General features: G+C 38.8%; 1 protein-coding gene across 10 annotated transcripts in view; it reads right to left on the bottom strand.

Moving 5' to 3' along the window:
* Positions 1-27,059, bottom strand: part of MITF (melanocyte inducing transcription factor) — a 224,191-nt gene that overhangs the window by 16,929 nt on the left and 180,203 nt on the right. For 7 of the 10 annotated variants that reach the window (XM_061197135.1, XM_061197137.1, XM_061197142.1 and 4 more), the window contains 5 exons: positions 14,098-14,325; positions 12,972-13,055; positions 10,764-10,859; positions 3,312-3,429; positions 494-568 (listed from right to left, as the gene is read on the bottom strand). In XM_061197135.1, coding sequence (XP_061053118.1) covers positions 494-568; positions 3,312-3,429; positions 10,764-10,859; positions 12,972-13,055; positions 14,098-14,325 — 601 coding nt within the window. The remainder of the gene's footprint in view (positions 1-493; positions 569-3,311; positions 3,430-10,763; positions 10,860-12,971; positions 13,056-14,097; positions 14,326-27,059) is intronic. The other 3 variants (XM_061197136.1, XM_061197138.1, XM_061197141.1) reach the window with 1 other exon arrangement.

The following is a 27,059-nucleotide window of genomic DNA, read 5'->3' as shown; positions in this document are numbered from 1 at the left end:
TGTAAAAAAAATAATTTTAAATGTTAGAAAACTTCTTTTTTTAAGTCACAGGTAAAGTCAGAAATTTAGGAGGCTACCTCATGTCACCCAATGACTCCCCTCCAGATGTTTAATTTTTTGCTTTTAAATCTCACTGGAGAAGGTGATCCCATAATCCCCTTTTTTTAATAAGTTCCAGTGTGAGCAACTTATATTTGGGTAGTTGGGGATCAAGACTCCCTTTTACCAAAAAAAAACCCCCCAAAAACAAAACAACAAACTCCTCAAGATACTGAAAACGTGTGTGTGTGTGTGTGAGTGTGTGTGTGTAATTCAATTTGATCTGAGATTAAAATACAGGGAAAATTATATACTTTGGTCTCTCCAGAAAACAATTTTCTTCCATAAAATGTACCTTTAACAGGTGAAACCAATTTTCCTCCAAAATGTCTGGAAATTTTTTGATGTAAGGGGAAACATCAACTCCAATATAATGACCATAAAACCAACTTACTTAAGTTGTGATTGTCCTTTTTTTGTCTCTCTTTGGCCAATGCTCTTGCTTCAGACTCTGTGGGGAAAATATGCGCTGTGCATGTGAATGAAGTCATTAGAAATTAGAATTGTTCAAGGCACACAATAGTGTAAATTACAAAACAACTATTTTCTAAAGAAATGGACACTTATATGACTTGAATAAAAATAGGGTTTTAAAATTTTTGACTTCTAAAAGGCTTGCATTTTTTCCAAAAGCAATATATATCAAATAAATGCAAAAACTCAGCTTCTACAAAATGGCAAAAGACCAGTAACAAAGATGTCTGACAGGCTGTAAACATACAGGTAAGAATAAGAAAAAAATAAATAACTAGAAACTATGGGAATTTGCTGTTGATAGTGTATTATCAGGAGTCAAATTTTCTTTTCAGGCAATAGATCTTTTTAGTCTTTCTTTGGTATGTTACGAAGGTATGAAAACTAAGCCGAGAGGCTTCCAAACTGGATCTCTAACTGATTCATGGAAATGAACTCATTATTTAAGAACTTGGAGCCAGGTTCTGTCAGAACCTGCTAGAATGAAATGATTCAATGACTCTTAGGGGCAACTACTTACTAGTCTGAGTTTATAAACACAAAAATAGGCATAGGGTACAGAGGCATTTAGTAGCAACTCCATTTGGAAAGGTCTATTTGCATAGCAACTCTGGTGAGATCTCTGTGATAAGGGATTACTTTCCCCCTTACAGAGAGCAAAATAAAACAAGAAAAAAAATGTTACTTCACTAATCCCGGGATTCAGGAACCTCTGTTATTTTCTTTTCAGAAGTGATATCCAAAACATCACACTATCATTTCAGAACTTTATTTCAAAATAGAAATCTTTTCAGCATTACTTATAGCATATATTTATTATATGGCTATTATTATATATATTTATATATATAGATACATAAATAAATAATTCAGAAGCTGAATTATTTCAGTTAGGAAGATCAATCCAAATCATTTCCATTTTTTTTTTTTTTTTACCTCTCACATAGAAGCATGACAGGCAGCTTTTATTCACACACCCTCTGCTTCAGTATCTTAACTTTTTTATTTTCTTTTTTGTTTTTTATTTTTTCAGCTTGCCCACCCCACCCTGTGGTTCTCTGCCTGTCACCCTCAATCCACCAACTGTGGACCAGCTCTGGTCAAGGCAACCAGTGAACGTCTCTGCCACCTAGTGGCAGCAACCACACCCTGCCCCCTGAGGCTGGCCTTTTGGCCTTGGGGAGGAGGGTTCTCTTCCAAGTTTGGGCACTCCCCTGCAGCCTTAGGGTATTCCTTAGTTTTTTCCTCTCTTAGTAGCTGCTTGCCTGTACATGACTGATAATTATTTTAACCCTTCCCTGTTCCAATCCCTGTGTGGTTTCTGCTTCCTGACTGGACCCTAATTCAGGTGGGAAAATGGACTTCATAAAGATAATGTTTTTTCCTCTTAGATCGGATTTGCTGACTCCCAAGCCTATTCTTTTTTGTCTACATTAGGCTGCCTCCCAAACTATCAGTGGTCTGAACCTCATTTCCTGTCCCTTTTCTCCTTTTCCTGCCATTTTACCCTTGTCCAGTCTGTACTGGTCATTTTCTAAGATACCAGTGACTCTAGAAGTATATTGTCTGTTATATCTGCTTTTTTACAAATTTAATAAATGTATATCCCTTTCATCTATTTCTTCCTCCTACCCCCAGCCTCTGTTGTTTTCTTTTCTTTTTGAAGAAACAATCATATACATAATTCAAAACTCCACTTTGCACTCAGGAACTTTATACATGTCACTCTAACCATATTTTATAATTATTTAATACAGATTTCATTTAGCTATCTTTTCTAAGACTTCATTGTACTTTTCCTTCCTGTACGGTATCTACTTGTTTGTTGGCTTTTGATGGTTTTTATGTATTAATTAATCATCTTTTTTAAACCAAATCAATGATTTTTTAAAAAAATTTCTTTCTCCTGCCACAATTTTCTGAAGTTTTTTTTTTTTTTTTTTTTTTTTAAAGACACCCTTGAACAGAACAGGAATTTTCTGCACCAAATCTATATTCCATAGTCTCAGTCTAGTCACCCAATCCTGTAGGATGCAAGGATCAAACAACAAAAAGGGGGATGAGGTGAAGGCCATAAAACCCAGCATGGTAGAATACCAGTTCTAATACAGTTTCATCATGCTTTAATGGCCAAATGCCTTCCCTAAAGTGTTAAACAAAAATGGCGAAATAGGTAATTTCACACTTGCCTCAAGAACAAACGATACCCATTGCTCCATCTGATGATTTATTTTTTCACTCCGTGTAATAAATCTTTTGCACATGATACAGCAAAAATAACAGGAGGCATCTGAAGATGTAAGAAATATATTCTTACCCTATCCCAACTGTGGGCTCGAATGTGTGTCAAAGGAAAATTCAGACCAGGGTTCTCAAACTCAAAGGCTTCTAGGGGCCGAGCAACTAAGGAAAACACCAGACTGGGGAGAGACATCTCATAACTGAAAGTGTTGCCTGCTGCCCTCACCCCAAAGGGGACAGCAGCCATAGACACAATAATGGGTGTCATGGAGTTACGGCAGCCTGATTCCCAGTATCTCAAGAAATACTGGAAACAAAGATTTTCAAGGATACATCCTCTATCTTAAAATATGGCTCAATGTTTTAACCACTGCATAGACCTAAAAAAGTATGTCTGCGAGTTGGAAATACTTCTGGAGGTCACTATTTGGATAACTTTGCTTACCAGAAAATTAACAGAAAATCTCTAGTAAGAGGCCCGTTTGCTGGGTATTTACCTGAGAGCTCCCTTTTTATGTTGGGAAGGTTGGCTGGGCAGGAGTTGCTGATGGTGAGGCCCGGTGGTGGCAGGCCTTGATTCCCATAAAGGTCAATCAAGTTTCCAGAGACAGGTAACTAGAGAGAGAAAAAGAGTAATGGAAATGAATTGTTGAACGATTCTTAAGTTATTCAGCTAAAACCCATATCCTATTCCAGACTTTATTTAAAAGAAATGATTTGATGTAAAAAGATATTTTTTAACATAGGAAAAGATGAGATGTTTACCTTTTCATTCATTCACAGATATATGGTCTCCTTAGGGGGCTCCCCTTAGAGACAGGAAAGGAGGCAGAATCTCACGCCCATAAAGTCACTCTGCTACCCAGCTTATAGGTTTATTTTGAGCATGGACACAAAGGATAACGTGCAAACTCATTATTTAGCACATGTAGTAGCTTATAGAAGACACCCAGTAAATATTGGCTATTATTATAGGCAGGGTTACATGTGGCATGGCTTTGTTACCAAATCACGTTTTTCATCAAAGTCAACTTTTCTCCTTCCTTCTCTTCCTCTCTCCCTTATTTCTTTCTCTCTCTTTATAAGGAAAAGCAATTAACAGTGTTTTCTTATTGGAAAAGAAATGACTTCCTTACTGCAAAAAAGCTATTTTCCTTGAAACTGCAATCTTTCACAAAGCCACAAGAGGGAGCCCACTGGCTTTCATAAAAGAACAAAACTTTACATTTGAAAAAAAAAAGAAAAAGAATGAAAGAAATACTTAGCCTTCCTAAACTATCTTAAGAGTGTTTGTCTCTCATTCTGAATTGAACATTTTCAAGTAATGAACCTGTTTTTTTCCCAACAATGACTTCCCTTTGCCACATATGCATTTTCCTGTAACTAGTTCACTGTCATGAGTTTGATGCACCCGTTTTTGTAGATGAAAGAGATCCAAGACATTTCTTCCTCCCACTCCCTGAAATAAAGTTCTAAATATTAATTGTTGGGAAATAGGTGGCTTCACTATTTCCATGGCAGAAACTTCCCATTTCCAGCTTAACTCAAATAATTTCTGTAACTATTATTACCAGGTGAGATTTTATGTCATTCAGCCCTTCCCTTACTTGATTATACACTCTGAATTTTACTCTGCATCTGAGAAAAGTAAATTTAGATAACATTTAAGTATGATTAAAATGTTTAGTAATCAAGAGGTACCTGGTAAAGGCTGTACCACAATACAACACATTTCACTCTTTCAAATAACCACTAACATACAGATGAAATTATACCATGAAATAAAGATAGAATCAAATGTGTTTCCCCTTATTGGTAGCCATCAGCCATCGTATTCCTATCATGGCTTCTAAATAAATACTCCATGAACTAAACTCCTAGCTAAAGAGATGGGGGCGGGCTGTGCACAGAATAAGATATTTTCCAACACGTTAATATGACATTTGCTCTGATATGATTGGGGTTGGGGGCAGGTAGCACAGACAGATCAGCAGGGCACATCTCTCTTCTCCACTCAGTCTTTTGCTCCTTTGTGAAGACAGCATCTAAATCATGTACATAAAATGGATTACACATATCTTACTTTACATATGCATATGAACAATGCATTGTGATAATGTAAAATGCCCTTGAACCACATTTCAAGGGCCTCTAGCTAAGGAACTGATTTTTAAAAAGTGACTTTGATTATTAGCTGTCATTTCACTTAGTGGTTTTATACAAAATAGGTCACCTTCTCAGGGTCAGCCTTGCCCTGTGTGTGTTCAGTTTTAGTCTTGTCCAACTTAATACAGCAAAATGAAAGGTGCTCAAATGTCTCAATACAGCACTGTACAGTCAGAGAGTCAAAACTTACAAAGCTGGTATGACATCTGGTAACCCTTCTAGATTCCAAAGCTTTATCCTCCTATCCTTCTGGAATTTTAGATTTGGGAAGAACTACCAGGTATTAATAAACCAAGAATGTGACTTCAGATTCAATGCCACAAGCTAAAAACAATTGTTTCCATGGCTCGAGAAATATAGATCATATGTATTATGCTTATATGCAAATTGTATGCAAAACATGTAATTGTGTTATTATGATAATTTGTTAGAGATAAACAATAGGCAAGTGATAAATGCAACTAGCTTTTTTAAAAAACCCTCTAAGTCATCACTGGATCTATATTGAACAGATATCTTCTATTATAAGCTTCTCCAGGACAAGAATATATTTTCTAACCACAATATAAAGGAAGATGTTATATGTACATATATTTAATAAATGCAGACTCACAGAGAAAAAGAGGGTGAAAAACTCAAAAACTAGGAATAAGACAGAGACAAAGACACAAGGGGCAGGATGGAAACAGGAAGAGAGAGACACAAACCCAAGACGGGGCGAGAGATGGATGGACAAGTGGGGTGGAAGTGGGGGAAACCCAGAAAGAAACAGATTGGGAAGGGGTTAAAAACTAGAGAAGATTGCCTGGACTGACAGCAGTGCTGACCAAAAAGAGAGAAGAATTAAAATCTCTATAACAAGACGCCTTATCGGGCACTCCACTGAGGTCAAACCTCATTACTTCCAGTTGAAAAAGCAGCTTATAACCCTCTGGAGAGTTCTCTAAAAGATTTCCCGCTTCGACTGCTTTTCCAATACTTGCTGGTTAGGAGTGGGCAGCGTAGAGCCTGCTGGAATATTTTGCTGGGGAAAATTTAATTTTGTGGGCGCCTACTCTGAGCCAGGCACAGAAGTAGAAAGGCACTTTGTGTAGCTTATCTTGCTGACTTTACAAAAAGGAAAGTCTTGCTGTGTCTGAGTGGAGGTTTTTGATAGGAGGTTCACATTGCATGTTAATTGTAGTATTTGGGGGGCAGGATCAACCTGCTGATAATAACCAATTAGAAACTGCAATTTTCAATTAATCTCCAAGTGAACCTGAGCAAATAAAAACCCAGTTGCTCACTAACCAAGTGTGGATACTCAAATTTAGAAATTAACAGTACAGTCATTTACAGCCTGGGCTTAGGAGTCAGAGACCCAGGTTAGAACCTGCCTGTCATTGACCTGCTACATGATATTAACCTCTCTGAGGTGAGATGTCCCTCTTTGAAAAGTGGCCATCATATCACCCATCTCACAGGGTTTTGTAAAATGTAAACGAGATAAAAGTAGGTGAAACAGAGTACCTGCTTCTTAAGTGACTGATAAACTGCTATGTGTAGTAATATAGTTTTCTGGAAAGTACCGTATACCCAGTCTACAGTTTTTGGACAGTCAAGCTAATTTTCACTTTGATCAACAAAACTATCTGCCATGTTAATTGCCAAGCATCCCGTTGACCACTGCACCAATTTATTGGACTGCAATGCAGATCTAAGCACAGAAATAAGGGGATCTGCAGAGCTAAAGTGACCACTCACTACCCTAAATCTTCTTCATTGGGGGTTATTTTGCCCCTTTCCCCAGGGGACATTCGTCAATGTCTAGAGACACTTTTGGTTGTTGTAGTGGGATGACAAGGTGCGAATGACATCTAGTGGGTAGAAGCCAGGGATTCTGCTAAACATCCTACAATGGACAGGACAGTCTCCATAACAAAGAATTATCCATCTCAAATGTCAACAGTACCAAAGTTTGAAAGACTCTGCTCTAAATGATGCCTTATGCTCTTTGTATTAATGACTGTTACTTGTTGAAGCTACTCAGAGGAAGGCTGATTAAAATAATATGGCTTTCTAATTAGAAATTAGTCTCCTAGCCATGCAAATTTAAGAAATGATTCTGTGGTTCCCCTTCTGAATTAGAAAAATCCCCTCATAAACACGGTTAACATCAAAATTAGGTCAAAATAACACCTTTGGAGCTAAGGAAGAGGAAGAGGCATCTTCTGTTATCATGGATATATTGTGTCTTTGCTGGGTTTTTATCTAGCACATTAACCTGATGGACAAGATTGCACTTCCAGTGCACAAGCTACACAATGGACAGATGAAAGCCGCAACCTAATTAGTACAAATAAAGAGAAGGTAGACACACGTGGGTATGTGCCCTAAATTTGGTCTGAATCAAGTTCTTCAGTGTTCTGCTCTACCAAAATGAATATTTTCCCAAGTAAATGATAATTGTAAAATGTTATTATTTTTTCTCTCTGGATGGTCCCCTTCTCTGAATATCAATTGACTACTGTTAGCACAAGTAAACTGGGACTTTTATTCTTTGTTTGTGATGGTACAAGAGGGCCCTTGTGCTCTCAGAATAGTTATTTCTAGACTCCAATTCCCTTAGGATAGTTTCCTCTCTAAGTGTTCCTTCCACTTTATTTTTTAAAGTAGTTTACTTGAAATAGACCATTTCAAAGAATCAAATAAAAGGAAAAATGCCCAACGTAAAGAACATTAAGTTTAAACTTCCCTGTGGGAAAAAAAAAAATTAAAACATTAGTAAGTTGTAGTGGCTTTGTTATTTAATTTTGACAATTAAAACCCAAATTTATCATGAATAAGAGCTAGTAACTGACATTCAGTGAGAGCATGTCAGGCAAGACTGTCCTAAATGTTTTTTTGTAGATTAACTCTTATAATTTTCACATGGGTTCTATTATTTTAGATGCTACTATTGTCCCCATTTTCCAGACAAGGAAAGTGAGGCAGAGAAGACAAATAACTCACTCCAGAGTATGTATTGAACTCAGATGTCTGGCTCAGAGTCTGTGTTCCAAACCTCTATGTTACAGTGTCTTTCTGCCCGTAGTAAAATGCTAGAATAGTTTGTTGTGGGAAAGCTCTGGTGCGGGGGAACACAGAAGAGAAATGGATGCTGGGACAAAGTCAGTGACTCCTAAGGGTGGCTGCAGGTTACTCCTCTCCTGACTGGGAATTAATTAAAGTCTACCTGGGGGTTCTTTCCTATCTGGGAACTCCCCTGAGATGGCCTCTCTGCTTCTGAATTATCCTTTTCCATTCAAGGTCTGAAGTGGTCTCCTTTTCTAAACTTGTAAGCCCAATGAGACCAGGAAGGAGACCTGAGTCATTTGCATCCACAGCACCTTACCCAGCACTGGTCACATATGAGGCCTTTAATAAATGCTAAATCAATCTTAAAATGAGTTCAGGAGCAATCGGATAATGAAAGACTAGGATGTCTACTCTAATGTAGACTGACCGAGGAGACACGGGTATTCAGTCTAAAGGTCACATCTCCAGAAGGGTTGTCACAAGGACGAGTTCTCCATGAGGCAAACTGGGACCCACATCTGGAATTCACAGAGAGACTCACTATGAGAAATATTTCCATTATCGAGAATGATATTATTCTAACGTAGAGCTTCACACATTACAGGTGCTGAGTGAATAACACCCAGAAAAAATGCTATCAAAATTATTTGAAACTATAATAAATTACATTTAATAATTTAGATATTGTTGAGTACAAGCTATGTTTCCAACGCTAAATGCTGTACATACTTTATGAGATGACCATGTGAGGTAGAAACGGTGATCAGTCCCATTTTACAGACGGGGAAACGGAGGACTTTAAGAAGCAAAGTAATGTGCCAGGTCAGACAGTAAATGGCAGACTCAGGATTTGAATCCAGGTCTGATCATAAATCTTCAACTCCCAACCATTGTGCTTTACTGCTTCACTTGTAAGTGAGTGCATATTTTTCACTGGAGGCTTTTAAGAAGCCAAATGCCTGATATTTTGGTGGGGAAGACAAAGGATATGCAAGAGGAGGTTAACGCAATGAGTACTAGGTTGGATCAGATGACATCCAAGGTCCTCACCTTTGGGGAAAAATTTAAAAAGGAATAATTTTTAAAAATTATGCCAATTCTACAGTCCTCCGGAGTGTGCTCAGGTATCCACTTGATGCCACTGGAAAAACAACCACCCTCATCAGCAACGTTCTTTTGAGATGACTGAGCCATTGCTAATCAGTACTGCTAGGGCATTGGGTATATTTATAAATTCCCCAGTGCAAGCTCCTCCAAGGTTTTTGCTCCTGTTCGTCCTAGGATTTTGACAGCTGACGAGTGCAGTCTGCCTCACGGGATGCGCAAAAGTTGGAAGCAAGAGGGTTCCAGAGAAGCCAACCAAGGGCTCAAAGAGGTTGGGAAGAGTTTGGCAGGGAAACATTTGCCAGAAAGAATATTTAGTTCTTTCAAAATGAGGGGGTGAGTTTAAATGGACAGTAAATTGACAAAACTAAGCATCCCAAAAGAAGCTTAGAGGTTTCAAGGGGAGTCGTCCTTAACCCTCAAGAGTTCAAGTAAGTGACTTAAAGGACTGGATCAAGATAGATAAGAAAACTTAACTATAAAAATTTGGTTTTCTAGGGATTTTGGTATAAATAAGTAAGAGCTACCACATTCCCTTCCCAAGGAAATTTACTATTGGAATTTAGTCTTTAAAACTTTTTTGTGTGTATGTGGGGTAAAAAACATATGACCTAAAATTTCCCATCTTAACTATTTTTATTGGGTTGGCCAAAATGTTCGTTCGGGTTTTCGGGAAAAACCCGAACAAACTTTTGGGCCAATGCAATAGGTGTACAGTTCAATTGTGTTAAGTATATTCACACTGTTGGGCAACACATCTCCAGAACTTTTTCATCTTGCAAATCTGAATCTCTATACCCACTAACAACAGCTCCCTTTTACCCCCTTACCACCATGGAAGTTTGTCTTTTAAATACTAATTACTAAAGAATATGATAGTCTCATGGCATTGCTCGTATAGAAAACAGAAGAGGATGGGACTAGGCATTCAAAGATGTACCGAGGAGTCCTGGCTCTGACACATCCGAGCTGTGTAATCTAGGGCAACACAAGCTAACTTTTCCTAACCCTAAAACGGAGGGCAATGACCCAAGGAATTCCTGCAAGGACCAAATAAGACAAAAATGGAAGGAGTGAAAGAAAATAAACTCTACAAGCAAGGCGCCAAACTGCAGAGAGGAATAAGTAACAGAGAAGAGCAAATATGACCCCTGATTAATTAACTAAAATTGGAATAAATTTGCTGTTGAAGAAGGGTAACTTTAATGTCACTCTATCACCTGTGAATAATAAGGGATCTCCTTTAAAAAGTGCATTAACTTTTCAGGCCAACTAGAAAACCACTGTAAATAACACAGTCCAGAGTATTTCCCTTGGCAGCAGTGTTCTAAGTTGGGCATCAGACGTCAAGGGCAACTGGAAGATCTAACGTGCTACTGAAAGTGGACTTGGACTCCAGGGAATGCAGAGCTTCATCATGGGGTTACTGATAAACTCATGAGAAATTCTTAATTTCTGATGTCTAAGTCATTTATCTGTGATGCTGAGATACTTCTCTGCCTCATCATCAATACATTTCTCAATGAATCACTTGCAAAGATAAACTGAAAATTCAGGAAAAGGGAGAAAACACTGGAAATAATGTCACAAGATTTTCTTTTAGAAAAAAAGGTCACCGATACCGTATTCGCCATTTGCAAGGCGGGATCCATCAGGCCCAGGATTTCTTCATTATAACTTGATTCTAGGCTAATGATGTCATCGATTACATCATCCATCTGAAGGAAAAAGGCAATGGAAAACAGACAGATATAAGCAAAAACTGTGCAAAGCAACCCAAAAAGAAATCCATGGTCTTTCCTGACCCAAAGCAATAACATTCTTTAGTTAGATTCTAAGAGGTAACTGTCCTCTTCCTCCCCAAATAAGAATATTATTGAAGACCATTAACACTAATGGGTGATGAGGATGACATATGCAACCAGCACTTAGTGAGTGATTACTAGGTGCCAGACACTGGGCGCAGGACTTTTTATGGGCTAGGTGATTTATCCTGACAATAACCCTATCAGGGTAGGTGCTATTATTATAGCAATTTTCCAGGTGAGATATACGAGAAGCAACTTGCCCAAAGTCACACGTCGGAGAAGGGTTAGAGCCACAGTTTGAACCATGCTCTGAACTTTTATGCAAAACTCCCTGCCTTAAACAGGAAAGATAAACCAGGAAATTTCACCTTGAATGATAGCTGCCTTTTCCTTTTCTCCTCTAAAGACTATGCCCTGTACCTTTCCCACACCATCCTTGGAATAAAAAACCACAGATGGCAATTCAGCCCTGTGCTCCCACAGGGGTGTGTGGGGCACTGTGGCTCCCAGGCCACTGGGTATCCCTGCACTAATCTTACAAGGACTTTTAAAATAAGTTTCTCCTTGTACAGCTGCCAGTGTGCTTGGCACTCCCGGAGGAGTACACCAGAATGAGGTTATCATTACAGTCGTGGAGCTGACATTCCCTCTAGATCAATTTTATTCCTGTAGTACCAAAACATTAGTTATGATAATAAACAACAGTGATTACATGTGCATTGCAGCAGTTGTAAAGACAAGTCTGTGAAAACATTTCTTCGCAAACACCTTATATATTTGAGCTACTTGGTGTGTGTGTGTGCACACACGCTTGGGTCTTAATAGTGCTTCACAAGTACACAATGAAATCTCAGAACTCAGAGGGATGCTCCTTTGTGTCTTTTTGCCATTTTCTAATTAAAGAAGACAGGCTCCAACATCATGGGGCTTGTCGGAATTCTAGTTCTCCCACTTTCTGGATTGGGGCAACACCCTTAATCTTTATGAGCCTCAGTGTCCCAATCTGTAAAATGGGGGTAATAATACTCATGGCCTTATTGGATTCTTGTGAGATTTCAGGACAAATCATATAAAGTGCTCACAGTGCCAAGAATATAGTAAACATTCAAAAAATGAGTGGCATTAAGTGACCCCTGAGAATAACTGGAGGTCAGTTTTGAATAACTGTCAGCACATTGTTTCCTTTCCAGGTACACCAGTTGTATCTGTTTCGTTTGTTTGTTTTTAAGAGGTGATTTTCTAAATGAGTTGGTAAACTGGAAAATGGGCCAGAAGACTTGAGCAATTAAAATTTTTAATTTTATTTTTAGGGAAATGAAATTAGTGGGCTTGGTATGAGAGAATTTTTTCTCTTATGAAAAGAGTCATACATGTTGATAAAAGGCAGTAGAGAAAAGCAAAAAAATAAGAATTTTTTGTTGCTTATTCTTCTTTCTCATATATATATATATACACACATTAAAAATATATAAATATATTAATAAATGGGTGTAGCATGATTTATATAGCCATTAAATAGGGTGTCATAGAAGAACTTTTTATTACTTGGGAAAATATCCATGATTTATCATTAAATGAATAAATAAAATTTCAAAATATATTTTCCATGAGACTCCATTTTATAAAACAATATATAGATCTCACACACACGAACATCTTGGTTTTACAAATATCCTGTCAAAGTTGCTAACCTATAAATTTGTATAACATATTTTGATGATGGTATCTAAATGAAGTACAACAGTTTACATTCTATTTTATTAAAATTTATGTTTTTTAAGCACTGTTTAATGACTTACAGCAACTCAGAGAAAAATGCATTTTAAGTATAATTTCCCTAGTAATTTTTTAATCATGAGACATTATGAAGAAAATAGCCCTGTTCATAGCTTCCTCAATTAAAAAAAAAAAATCAATGGGGGGGAAAAAAAACCCTTAAGTCATCAGGAAAGTGTGATGAGTCACAAATATAGATCCTCATTACAGAGCGTTACATCTTTGGGCTGCTGAGTCATTCAGTACCTGCATGCACGACGCTCGTGAATGCGTGTTCATACTTGGGCATTCGCTCTCCGCCCTGTTTTGTTCTTCAAACTTATAAAATCCCTGCAAAAACACAAGCAAAATCAGCCTATGATCTGGATTTGCAAATGACTTTTCAATGACATATTCATACGAGGCTGACGGCGCGGCAACAAGATGAACTAAGCTTTCCGATAAAGTGTAATCTGACCGAGAAACAAAATAATGAAGGAAGAACTTCTTCCAGCAAATCAGCTTGACAGATGACAAACATGGACAGAGAAGAATAAGATGGTTGGTTTGGGCAAAAGGGAAAAGACTTAGTCCCTCTAGAAATTAAAATCAACCAAACTTCAGAAGAGTCACCTCTGAATCACATGAATATTTCAGAGGACAAACTCCATTAAAATGAAGCTCATCATCTCATATTTGGAAATAACGTATTAAATCACAACTCTCCTGTTAGGTATGCTTCAAATTTTGATGCAACAATTAGCTTGAGGTACGTTTGAGTCTTGTCTCCAACCCAGGCTTTACAAAAAGCAGATTTCACCAGCAGTGGCAATTTTATTAGGAAACCAAATTCACCCAGCAAGGAAATCTTTGCTTTTCTGTTAGATTTTCATGTGCTATATTCTTCCAATCCAGCCATGCACACTCTGTGCTTTTTTTTTTTCCTTTCCAACTCAGGGAGAAATAAAAATAACATCCCAGACGTTCACAGCAAGCGGAACTTCTAAACCGCCTGTCCGACACCTTTTCTATTTTTACTCTCCCTTTTCCACCTTTCCTTCTCTCCCTGCATTTTCACTGCTCTGTAAACGGAAAGGAATGGAAGAGAACACTCAGCTAACGAAGCAGAAACGGGGTGGAAGAAAAAGTGTCCTCGCGTCTAGGTTCTGCTCTGAGGGGGCCAGGTCCCCTGCCAGGAGCCATAACCCAATAACCCGGGGATGGTGACAGGGAGAAGAGGCTGGAGGGTGACAGCTAGAATGGGGAATCGGGGACAATGGCCAGCGAAGGTGGCCACGCGGACAGACTGGAGTCCACGGTCAAGTGCGGGAGGGAGATCCAACAGACAGTCATTCAGTGTAAGAAAAAGGAGAGGGGAGGAGACATGAATTACCTCTTTTTCACAGTTGGAGTTAAGTGTAAGCATAGCCATGGGGCTGTTGGGTGCGCTGCTCCCGGGCACTGGTGGCATGACATGGTCGCCAGGCTGGTTTGGACATGGCAAGCTCAGGACTTGGTTGGCATGTTTATTTGCTAAAGTGGTAGAAAGGTACTGCTTTACCTGCTGCCTTTGGGCTTGCTGTATGTGGTACTTGGTGGGGTTTTCGAGGTGGGTCTGCACCTGAACATAGCCACGGAGGGAAGAGAAGAGAGCGCTGTTATTGGTGAGTTTCGGACAGCTCTTCTTTCAGGCACAAGCATGAGACGGGCCAGTCCACCAACAGAATAGATTATTAAGCCCCTGTTAGGTACCAGGCACTGTGCTGATGGATTTTGATATTACTGAAGTTTAAAGGCTAACTCTTAGGATTTGGGGTAATACTCTGCCCTGTTTCATTTCCCTGCTAATTGGCGGTCCATCATCTCTTTAAAACCTTGTGCCCTTCTTCTCATGTCTGATGACTAAAAATTTGCCACGATCTGTAGGGCAAAAATTTCCCCAACACACCTGAAAGAGTTTGTTAAGATCAAAACAACAATCTAGAAGAAGGCGCATAACTTGATTCATTTCAGTTTTCTTTGGCAAACATAACCGCTTTCTGTTTAAAAAAAACACAAAAAACCCTCCTTAAGGAACAACTATAAAACGGTTGTAGAACGGAAACAGAAACATTCGGATGATTAAATCAACTAGTTGTGGATCAGTTCCTCCCACTTGCACTTGGACATGATTGTTCAACATTTTAATTAAGATCTTAAACTCAACATAAAAAGCAATTCCACATTAAGCAGTTTCTTTCAAACACATAGCACTTCTATGTATGCGTTTTTAAAGGCATGAATATTAAGCCACCAACATTATTTTCCTTCTTTCTTATAGACATTAATAGAGAATAAGAACTTTTTTTAAAAAAATCAATGGTACTCAATTTAGTCACATTTTCCTTGATAAACACAATTTAATCTTAGAGCCATGAACAGGAGCTGAGGGAGAGAGCACAGCCATGCAACAGGGGAAAAAAATCCTACTAATATTTACTTTATTCAAAACTACATTGAATTACTGATTATGGTATCAAACAATAAACAGCATTAAACGGGAAGACATGTACTTATTGAAAACTGTGTCTACTACAATAACATGAAAAGGTGAAACGCTCAATTTATTGTTTACATTTCAGAGACTAAATATAAGAATAAAGCTCACCTGATAGTGATTATATTCTAGCATTTCCAGCATAGCCACGTTTTAGGTGGCCCCAATCCAACAAATAACGGTAGACTATTCACTCCCTCTACTTTCTGTAACTCCGATTCGTAGACTGGCATAGAGAAAGTACTATAAACAAGGTATCCCGAGACACCACCGGAAACTTTATCACAGCAGCCCTGCTTATAATAACCTAAGCTAATTAGTTATGCATGTAAAAAAAAAAAAAAGTTCACACAAAGGGCTTTTTTTTTGGAAGCCCTACGAGTTTGCTCTTAAATATTGATATCAACCCCCCCGCACCCCACCCAGCTTGACGTCATACTTTTTTTTCATAAATATAAAAGAACCTTTTAAAGGGATGAGCTATCAAAGTCAAACTCACTGTCAGATCAAGGCCAATTCACTATTCATCTTTAGTTCCAGTAGTATTAATAGACAATGGTATTTCTCTTTCAGCAATAGGTTAAGAGCTAGATGCCCCCTTTGGAGAACATTGCCTAAAAGCTACACATGAGACTTTGCTAATGGCCGAATAACTCAGCCCTTCCAAATGCAGAAAGAGTGTCTTTTAGTATGGGGGAGTCTCTGATGAACTTTCAAGTTCAACAGCCTCATTTTGCATCCTGGTCTCAATGTGTATCTCATTCTTAGCTGGACAGATATATAAATTTCCTACTGACCTTGCATCAGGAAGAGGGGGAGCTATTCTAAATAGAAAAGGAAAAATACATACATACAGAGGCAGTTTTGGTTATATATTTATGTGGAAAATAAGAAATACACATCTCCCCAATTTAATCCTCAAATTAGGAAGCATAAAATTTTTCACTAAAAAATCTTTTAATATAATTCTTGGGGCTAGAGAAGAATAAGAGTTATCATATACACAACTGATGCATTTATATATTTCCTCATTTATTCATTCCATTATTTACTGTTATTATGTGCTAAGCACTGTGCAAGGCACAGAATACACATTGTGAGCAAGTAGATATAATTGCCAGGTTTATGACCCTGAGAGTCTGGGGGGAGGCAAAGGAAGATAAAAGGCAAACAAATATATATCTAAAAATTATGATAATTGTTGATATGCACTGCTGAATTGGTGAGATAGTTTAAGCACAAGAATTTGAAATTCAATAATTCCATCCAAATGCCCAGGATAATGAAATCCTTTAGTTGACAACCTCAAATTGTTTCAAATGACTGATCTAACATGCACACAGAGGTTCACAGAGACATTTTAAGTTTCATAAAGGGTCCAGACACGATAATGATGAGGACAGTAGACAATTCTAAAATAAACATAAAATGAGGGCAATGGGTGTAATGTGCTTATTTCACTATTACACTTTAAACACAAGGGGCTGCACATTTAAAAATAAATGTTAATTCACTGGCAGATCCTTATTTTTAATGAATCAGAATTTTAAGCTTCAGTAAGGAAAAAAGCAACTTGTTCTCTATTTGGCATTGTCAGTGAGGTCTTTAACTACAACCAGGTTGGGGTAGTCAGAGAGGGATGTATTTTTGCCCCTTTACTGTCAGTGTCCTTTTAAGTAAGTTGAGAACAGATTGGCTATAAACACTATGGAGAAGACAGAACATCCCTAGATGTCTCCACTCCAAACACCTAAAACAGGTAACATAAATGAGGTCATAATCTGTGGTGTGTAATAGGGAGTGGTGAGGTCTGTGGCAAACTAGAGGGCGGATATTTCATCTAAAAGGAATAGCTAACATAAACTGCAACTGATTGTGGCCATATGGGAAAACTATTCCAGTCTAGCTAGATCTTCCAATTTTTCAATTTAGTTGGCAATCTGAACTTGTTTTTTAAATGAAATCTCCCAGATTACAAAAATGACACCGAATTGTTTGATTTTTCATATTGTAGAAGACAAATCAAACAAATCTGTTGGCTGGACTCAGCCCACAAGCCAGTAGAATGTGGTCTCTGCTCTATAATGCCCACAAGGAGAATCTTCCTATCTACATTCCCTGGGGGGGATGGCCTAGGTTTTGAGAAGTTAGTTCCTCTTCTGAGAACTTAGCATCGAATCCAAGCATTCCTGGTGCTTCTCTGACAGGGATATCATGCCTGACAGCACAGTCAGCAGAAGAAGAATTAAGAAGTTGAAACCTGGGTTCAAATTCAGACTTTGCAGCTTACTCCTTTTATGACCTTCTGCAAGTCATTAACCTTTCCAGGCCTTCGTCACCTCATGTGCTCAATGGGAATGACAATAGGACCTGCCTCTTAGAGGTGTTTTCAGTATTAAATGAAATCACACCTCTACCAGGCTTAGCAACCTATCTCAAACAGCAATTCTCAAACTTTCTTTTTTGTCCTAGGACCCTTTTAAACTGTTTGAATTTCTTGTGTTTATGTGGGTCATATCCATCCATATTTCTCATCTTAGGAATTAAAACTAAGAGATTTTTAAAACATAAGATTACCCACTAGCACATAGTCCACTGGCCATTAGAACAATGACATTTTAACACATCATGTAGCCTCTGTAAAACTCTTCTGTATATAGATATCCCTCGGAATCCATGCGGATGGGTTTCAGGACCTCTTCAGATAGCAAAATCCACAGATACTCAAGTCCCTAATGTAAAGCGGCATAGTACTGTACTTGAGAGATGAGCATGAAAAAAGGAAAATAACCTCTTGGTATTACTATGAAAGTAGTTTTGACCTGACAGAACTACAGGAGTCTTGGAGACCCCCAGGGCTCTCTGAGACACTTTGAGAAGCGCTGATCTGGAACAGTTAGTACTGTTGCATTATCTCCACCCCATCCTAGCCATGCCATCCCCACTGTGTGGTGGTGGTGTGTGACACAACCTCTGTGTGTGTTGCTTCCCTCATATCCAAAAGATGCTGGAGGGAAACACTGATTGCCCTAACTTCTCATAGCATTATTATGAGGCTCTATACTACAGTCCTTGGAATATTTTAAAAGCCATATAAATATAATATTCTGTGTTCAACCATCCTAAACCATAGCTTTTTAGTGAGTGATTTCCCTTTCATTAATTTTTAAATAGCCAAACAAGCATGCAACTGAAAACATATGTGGTGTTAAACATCTGCATGATTTCCTGATAATTTTTTCATGTTTTTGACCTTGAAACCAACTATACCACAGAATTCGGATACCAAAAGTTGGGTATTGCTGAGCACTAGAAGCACAGACCACAAAATAAAGCTGGAATACTTCTTACTCTATCGAAATACAGTATTTTATTGACGTAACTTATATTTCACATAAATAAAGTATGTTAGCTATCTGGATCAAGGGCAAAAATCCACTGGCTTTGAAACTTTTCTTCCTTATTACTACTACTATCTTTTTGCCCTTTTTCCTTTCTTCATTCAGATCCTGAATTGATAGCAAAAGAACTGGAATAAATCACATTCTAATTGTCACAGTTTAGCTTCGCCACTTCCCAGGTGACACTGACAGGTTATTTTCCATCAGTTTCATTCTAAAGAGATCCTGGAGCACATCAGTGTAAGATGGTGCCTGCAGATACTATCAAATTGGCTGACAAAAGAATTCACTGGAGGAAAAAAAATCCCCATCTGAGGTTCACCGTCCTTCTATTCCCTCTACTATTTGTAAACCAGAATAAAAATAAAAATGAGCGAAGAGTCCCATAATCCTTTTAGTTTATAATTGATTTTACTTTTTTAACAAGTCAACAAAGTATTCAGATTTCTCATTCTGTGTTTAGAGAGAGAATGTGTTCTTTTGCTCAGCAAGTTAAAGAAATAGTAAAAGGATTATAATTCAATCAATTGCTATCCACTACCACTCCCAAACCACTATTCTTTTCATACTGTTTTTTAAAGGACTATGTACAGAGACGGTCAACGATGCAATCACCATCCCTGAGAAAATGATGAAACAGAGGAAGCTAGCTTTCTGAAATAATTTGAGCAAAGTCTTGCCCAGGGTCACATCTGAGAGGTGCCAAGATTCTTTTCAGTCCCACAATTATAACACTACCACGAAAGAAAACATCAGTCCAGAACACATGTTCTCACTCAGTCGTGTTTGCTGTACAACCTGTACAAAGGTCTCCCGAACAAAAAAGAAGGACAACAAGAATACGAATCCTGACCTAAGACAGAAGAATCAAAATCATATGCAGACAAATAACAAATACTGGAAGAAGGTGTGGAGAAAAGGAACCCTCCTATACTTTTGGTGGGAATGTAAATTGGTGTAGACACTATGGAGAACAGTATGGAGGTTTCTCAAAAAACTAACAATAGAGTTGCCGTATGATCCAGCAATCCCACTCCTGGGCATATATCCATAAAAGACGAAAACTCTAATTCGAAAAGATACATGCACCCCTATGTTCACAGCAGCACTATTTACAATCGTCAAGACATGGAAGCAACCTAAATGTCCATCAACAGATGAATGGATAAAGAAGATGTTGCATATATACACAATGGACTATTACTCAGGCATTAAAAAGAATAAAATAATGCCATAGGCAGCAACATGGATGGACCTAGAGTTTATCATACTAAGTAAAGTAAGTCAGGCAGAGAAAGACAAATAACATATGATATCACTTGTATGCGGAATCTAAAAAAATGATACAAATGAGCGTATTTACAAAAAAGAAAACAGACTCTCAGACATAGAAAACAAACTTATGGTTTTCCAAAGGGAAAAGCAGGGGTGGGAGGGGAAAAATTAGGAGTGTGGGATTAACAGATACACACTACTATATATGAAACAGGTAAACAACAAGGTCCTACTGTACAGCACAGAGAACTACAGTCAGTATCTTGTAATACCCTATAATGGAAAAGAATCTGAAAAAGAATAGATATACATATGTATAATAATCACTGTGCTGTACAACTGAAACTAATACAGCATTGTAAATCAACTATACTTCAATTTTAAAAGGTCATATGCAAACAAAAAACAAAAACAATGAGTACTTAAATAAAGGAAAGTCAGAAGCGACCAAGGTTGATATGCCCAGGTCCTTTTCTCTATCACAGGGATCTGCCCACCTGCCCAATCAGGCTTGCTCCCTGTTTTTGTATGGCCTAGAAACTAAGAATAGATTTTACATTTTTCAATGGTTGAAAACCATCAAAAGCAGAATGATATTTCATGATACATGAGAATTCTATGAAATCCAAATTTCAGTGTCCATAAATAAAGCTTCCTGGCACACAGCCCCATCCATTCGTTTACATGTTGTCCACGCTGCGCCCACACTACAGCAGCAGAGCCCACGTGGCCCCCAGAGCCTAAAATATCTACTGTTTACAGAAAATGTCAACCAGTGCTCCGTAAGAAAGTTTTACCAACCTAGAATTCAGCTTTCCTATTATGTTGAAGCTTTAGCAAGGTTTGAAGAATGAGGTGGTTTTTCTAAAGAGAAATAGTATATGTATAAATAATTTTATAGTTGCTTTTCCATATAACTGGACATAAGAACACAGGATATGCTTATTATCTCCTACTTATGATATGTCATAAGTACCAAGATTTTTTAAAACACAGAAAACAATTAGCATTCATTCACTCAAAATTGTCTACCATGTACCTGATGCTGTGCATTTTATATGTTCACTCCTAGCTTAGGTCAATTCAAAATAAAACTAAGAAATCACTTGGATAGCCTACAAAGTTATTCTTGAAAGCCTCTCCTCACAATTTTTAAAGATCATATGACGACAACTGATTGAATACAGAAGGAACTATGGACTCTGGATTTTCATAGTTTTAACCTCTTATTTTGAGTTGTTACCATCAGAGAGTATACCCAGTCGTCCTCTTACCAAATACAAAAAGAACTAAATACAGGATTGGGTGCGAGCCTTAATGTCTATATAAATCTTCTGGGATCTTGTTAAGTGCTGTGTGATTCTGTAGGTCTGGGGTGCGGCCCAAGGTCCTGCATTTCCAATAAGCTCTCAGGGGATGCCCACCCTGCTGGTCCACAAACCACACCACACCTTGAGTGTAAGGCTTTAATACGTTTTCACCTGGACTTGTGCCCCGATCAAAAGAGTTATATCTTCACATTCATTCACCAAATACTGTCTGAGTACCAACCAGATGCCAGGCAACTGTCTTCATCTTACACAGGCTGTTTGGGGCAATCCTCACCCAGAAGATGACATTTAAGCACAGACCTGAAGTTGGGGAAGTGAATGAGCCAGGCAGATGGGTGGGAAGAGAAACCCAGCAAAGTACAAAAGTCCTCAGGTGTGAAGAAGCCTCCCATGCTCAGGGAACAGCAAGGAGGCTCTTCACACACATTCCTTCCTTGGCTGCTTCTTGACCGCACTCACCTGGTTTTCCTCCTGCCTCTTTCAACATTTCTTCTCAGTGGCCTTTGCTAGTTTTCTCCTCTTCTCTCCCTCGTAAATGTCAGAACGCCTCAAGGCTCAGAGCTTGATTTCCTCTCTCTGCACGCACAGCCCTGGTGACCTAAGCCAGGCTCCTGGATTTAAACAGCCTGTTTAGATGTCCTGAACTTCACACTCAGCTCCACCTGCTTACTCCATTGGGAGGACTGCAGACATCTCAAACTTAAAGTGTCCATCCTCCTCTTCCCCCTATGGTCTTCTCCATCATAGTAGATGGTACCCCCATTCTTCCATTAGGTTGAAACATATGAAATTACCAAAAAAATGACCTTCATCTGGTTCAACCTCGTTGCTCATTTCCAAAACCTTGGTCATCTTTGATTCATTTCTTTCCTTCACACCCCACATCTACTCCATCAAGAAGTACTGGCTTCCTTTTTAGAATGTATCCCGAATTTAACTAACTTTCACCATCTCTACTGTTACCACTTGATCCGGGCCACCATGATTTCTCACTTGGATGACTGAAAGCCTCTTGACTCTTCCACCTACTTCTGTCTGTGCTCTTTTGCAGCCTATGTTCAATACACTGTGTGATCCTTGTAAAATATGTCAGATCATGTCACTCCTCTGCAAAAGGAACCCCTCTGTAATGGCTCCCTATTTATGTCCGAGAGAAAACAAACTACTTACAATGGCCTACAGGTCCCTAAACCAGAACTACCTATGGGGCTTGTTAGAAATGCATATTCTCGGGCCCCACCTCAGAGCTAACAAATCAGAATCTCTGGGTGAGGATCAGAAATCTATGTTTTAACAACTTCTCCAGGTAGATTCTTATGCACAGCAAACTTTGAAGACTCCAGCCTACTGTGCCCCCTTCTCCCTCCACCCTGGGGTCATGACCTCTCTGATCTTATCTCCCACAACCATCCTAAGAACTTAGAGACCCCAACTCCCACCCTTCCAGTGCTCTCCATCCCCATACATACCATGCTCTACTTTGTCCAGAACATGGCCTGGCACATAGTAGGAGCTCAGCAAATATTTGGATAATTAATGACTGAATGGAGGCAGTGTGGCTGAAATGCATGAATGAGGGGGGAGACTAGAAACTAAGGACAAAGGGTCAGATTGTGTAAGGCCTTGTACAGGTTGGAGGCTAGGATCCTGAAGCCTCTAGAAGCGTCCTGAGGAGATGGAGAAGTGGTAGACCCTCACTCTTCCTAACTAATTCAGAAATCTCTCGAGGTATTATCTCCAAGCCAGGCCGTTGATTCACAGTGCACCTCCCTAGTCTGAGTTATAAAGCTTCCTTTTCTATGAGGGCAGACCCAAAGGTTGTCAACTCTTATAGCTCTCATCCACGATGTTTAGGGCCAGGATCCTGGAGATCTGTCTCCATCTCTAAACTGTAGACCCCTTGATAAGTCACAGTTAAAGCAGCAGTCCTCAAGCTGGTGGCCCATGGGCACAGTCCTCAGGTATGCCTTATTGCCTACAGAGTATTTAATTAAAAACTGGGAGTTATCATACTAAAATCTGGATTTCTGATTTCTCTGGATAAAACAGAAGATCTAGCAACAATGAACCACCTTCTAGTGGGCCAGCAGGGGGCAGAGATGAGAAGCAGCTTCCCTCTTTTGATGGGACACTTGTTCTTCATTTTGCTACATTCCTACCACTCCTTATTCTGACACTGACAACTGGCCTGATTTACTCATTAATCTGCCTGACTCCTGAAGGCATTTAAATTGGCAAACCCTGCTTTACCTTTCACACTCCACATTCCAGGAGGTAGTTCCAAATCTGAGGGAATGATGGTGGCATAAGTGGGATTAGAATAAGCCACACTAAATGAACAATCTCATATGATGTGAGAAAAAAATAATAAATTGATATAAACTTTTAAAAGGTACATACATGTTCATCCAGCAATTCACACTTACAAGAACTTTTCTAAGGAAATCATCAGATATAAGAGCAAAGATTTAAGAACACAGAGGTACATCAGAGCATTGCCTAAAACAGAAGTGGACAAATTACTACCCTAGTGCCCACTGCCTATTTTTGTAAATAAAGTTTTATTGGGACACAGCCACACCCATTCATTTACATATAGTCTACGACTGCTTTCAAGCTATTACAATACTAGAGCAGAGTTGAGTAATAGACCTTATATCCTCCAAAGCCTAAAATATTTACTATCTGGCTCTTTATAGAAAGTGTGCCAACCATTAATCTCTAATAACAAAATATTGGAAACAAATATCTAATAGAAAGCAATGCATTCAATTAATTATGAGGGAGCCATGTAAGTTCAAGGTTCCCCTATCTCAGCACGACTGACCCTATGGCCAGGTACTTCTTTGTTGTGGGGTTGCATGTGTATTATAGGATATTTAGCAGCATCCTTGGTCTCCGCCCAGTAGATGCCAGTAGCACCTTCCCCCCAATGCCAGTTTTGACAACCAAAAATGTCTCCAACATTACAAATGTCCTTGGGGTGGGGAGGGGAACTGCCCCCATATAGATGGATACAATACAGTGAATGAAGTCCATTATTTTATAAAACTATTAAATGAAGGGGAAAGTTCATCATGTAAGTAGGAACACAAAGCAGGTTAGAATCACTACATACACTGTGACCCTAAACGGACTTCAAAATGTTGTTTATACATATGCATATACACACACACAAAAACCAGTTACAAATCATTCATCAAAAATCTTCTTCATGACTGTCTCAGGATGATTAAATTATAGGTGGCTGCTACCTTATTGGTTCTTTTTAATATTTTCTATAATGTATATGGCACTAATTTTGTAATTTTTTTTAAAAAAATCTATAAATTCCACAAAAATTAAAGTCTGTGGATCTGGACAAACAAAAATATATTCAGGCAGAATTCCTCTACTGAACGTTTTGAAAACCGCAAATAAACCTATGAAGTTGTTATATAATGATGAAATCTGCCTCATTTCAATTTTTTCTTTAAATACTTGATCAGATTAAGAAGACCTCGTTATTTATTAAATTTTTGGTCTAACATTCAAGCCCAGACAGTTTGAGTTGGTACAATGTTTGACACATTTTTATGGTTTTGTAAAGGGCCGCAATTACGTGGTTCCATGGTGCCCTTAAAATAATAGCTCATTGTAAGGACCGTCGAGTTCTCCCCCCTCCTGATGGGAGCTGCGAGTGCAGCATTCCACGTGCTATAACTTTTTTATGTGCCCCAGTTTAGCACTGCCTCAGAATTGCAGACGCCTTTTTGTTTCAGCATCCCCCCAAAATGCCCCTATTGTTTGCAGTTTATCGGGTATTAGAGATCATTATGACACAGGCAGCAAAATCCCTTTTCATAAGGACAGACACTCTTAAGAAACTAGCAGTGGTCAAGTTTGTCAGAGATGAAAACATTGCCCTGGGCCTAAGTAAAAGGTCAGTCAGAAATGAGAGCTGAATGCTGCTGGTTTGAAGGTCAAGTCCACATGAGCTGAAAACTGGCAAAAGCAGCCACCTCATAATAACACAGACTTTAGGGCCTAGATCATGAGACTGAGGGGTCCTCCTGGTTTTTGAGGAAATGCATTGTCTTGGGCAATTCCTAAAACTTGTTGTATAGATTATGTGATAATGAAATTCCAGTCTGGAATTAACAACTCCAAAAATAACTGTAGCAGCTCACAAGCACTTTCTGACTGAGAGTTTTACATGCAGGTACATCGTAACTACCCCACTGAATAACCCAGCCATTCATTTAACCAGCATTTATGGAAGCACTGAGGATACAGCAGCCACTAAAGCAGAGTTCTTGAGCCCGCAAAAGCCATACTGAAGTTGGGGAAGCAGAGACAAACACGATGGCAACAAATCAACAAAGAAAGAACTTCATACAGTGACACAAGTGCAATGCAGGAAAGATAAGAAAGAAAGCCACTGGGAGAAAAGAAGGCTACTCTGCAGTGGGGACATTCCAGCTGAAACCCAAATGATGAGAAGAAGCCATGTGTGTTGAGAATCAGAGGAGCTTAAATCCTGAGCCGGAAGCAGGTTGGCATCTTTGAAAAACAAGAATGACATCAATAACCCAGCCAGCGGGGCTGGAGCAGTGACCAGGTCAGTGCATAAACTGAGAGAGATGGTCAGGACCAGATATTATGGAGCTTTGTAGGCCACAGAAAGGAATTTGATTTTTCTTCTCTGCTGCTTATAAGAAGCCTTTGGGAGGTTTCAAGCAGAGAAGTGACAAGACCTGATGAACATTTGTAAAATATCACTCTGGGATTGATGTTGACGGGAAAGAACAGTGGACACAGGAGAAACAATTAGGAGGCTCCCGTAGCTACATATATGAGAGCTGCTGATGCCTTGGACTCAAATATTAAGATGCAGTTGGATATGAGATATATGCTACTAGCTCTTGTCTCTGGCTGCTTCTTAGCTTCCATCAAAACTAATTTAAGAATAGCACATATGTTAAAGGACTTTCTTACACAATGCTCTGAAATGTCTCACACCAACACCAAGAAGTAACTATAAATGATGCACAGTGTTGTAAAATATTCCATGTATACCTGCTTGGAACACATAAGCTAAGTGTATGGCCAACTGCCAGAGTGCAATGGAGAGAGGCAGCCTTGTCTTGTTAGTATCTGGCTAGAATTTCAGAGAGATCTGACCTCAAATCCTAAGCGAGTTGCTTTGAACCTCAGTTTTTTATCTGTAAAATGGGATCATGGATACTACTTACCTAGTAGTTGCTCATCTTGTTGATTAGTTTAAGTGACAGAATGCACGAAAAGCACTTAGTATGTAGTAAATGCTCAATAAATTAATAATGCTCTCTATTATTGTTAGTCCTGGATTTTTTTGTTTTCACATCCAAGTAGGTCATTGTTAGATCATTTAGCTCATCCATCTCAAAAAAAAAAAAAAAGGTCACCTTGAAGGAGTGGAGAGGGCAAAAAGGAGGGGGGCAGTTCAGCCTCTTTCGGTATCCTTTTATCTTTTTCTCTTTGGCTGACTCAAATATCACAGATGGATGCCAAAGATAAGAGTAAAAGGGGAGAAACAAGAATCATAGAGCATGGGACACTTGTTAGCTGGAGTATCATACAGAAGGCTTTGTGAAATTTTTTTCTCTCCCACTTCCAAAGGAGCTAGCTCAGCTACTTATTCTTAATTTGGGCCTTAGGGAAAGTGGAAACTCCTGAAAATTGTATGCAAACTTTTGACTCTGCATTTTTCTAGGAAGAGGTCTAACACATTGAAACATTTAAAGATGAAATTACATGTAGAATCTGCAGGTAAGAGGGAGGTATATACAGG

This window comes from Eubalaena glacialis, chromosome 7 (assembly GCF_028564815.1).
Source record: "Eubalaena glacialis isolate mEubGla1 chromosome 7, mEubGla1.1.hap2.+ XY, whole genome shotgun sequence".
Taxonomy (NCBI): domain Eukaryota; kingdom Metazoa; phylum Chordata; class Mammalia; order Artiodactyla; family Balaenidae; genus Eubalaena; species Eubalaena glacialis.
Note: the sequence above shows the minus strand (reverse complement) of the source record. Positions and strands in the feature narration are given on the sequence as shown.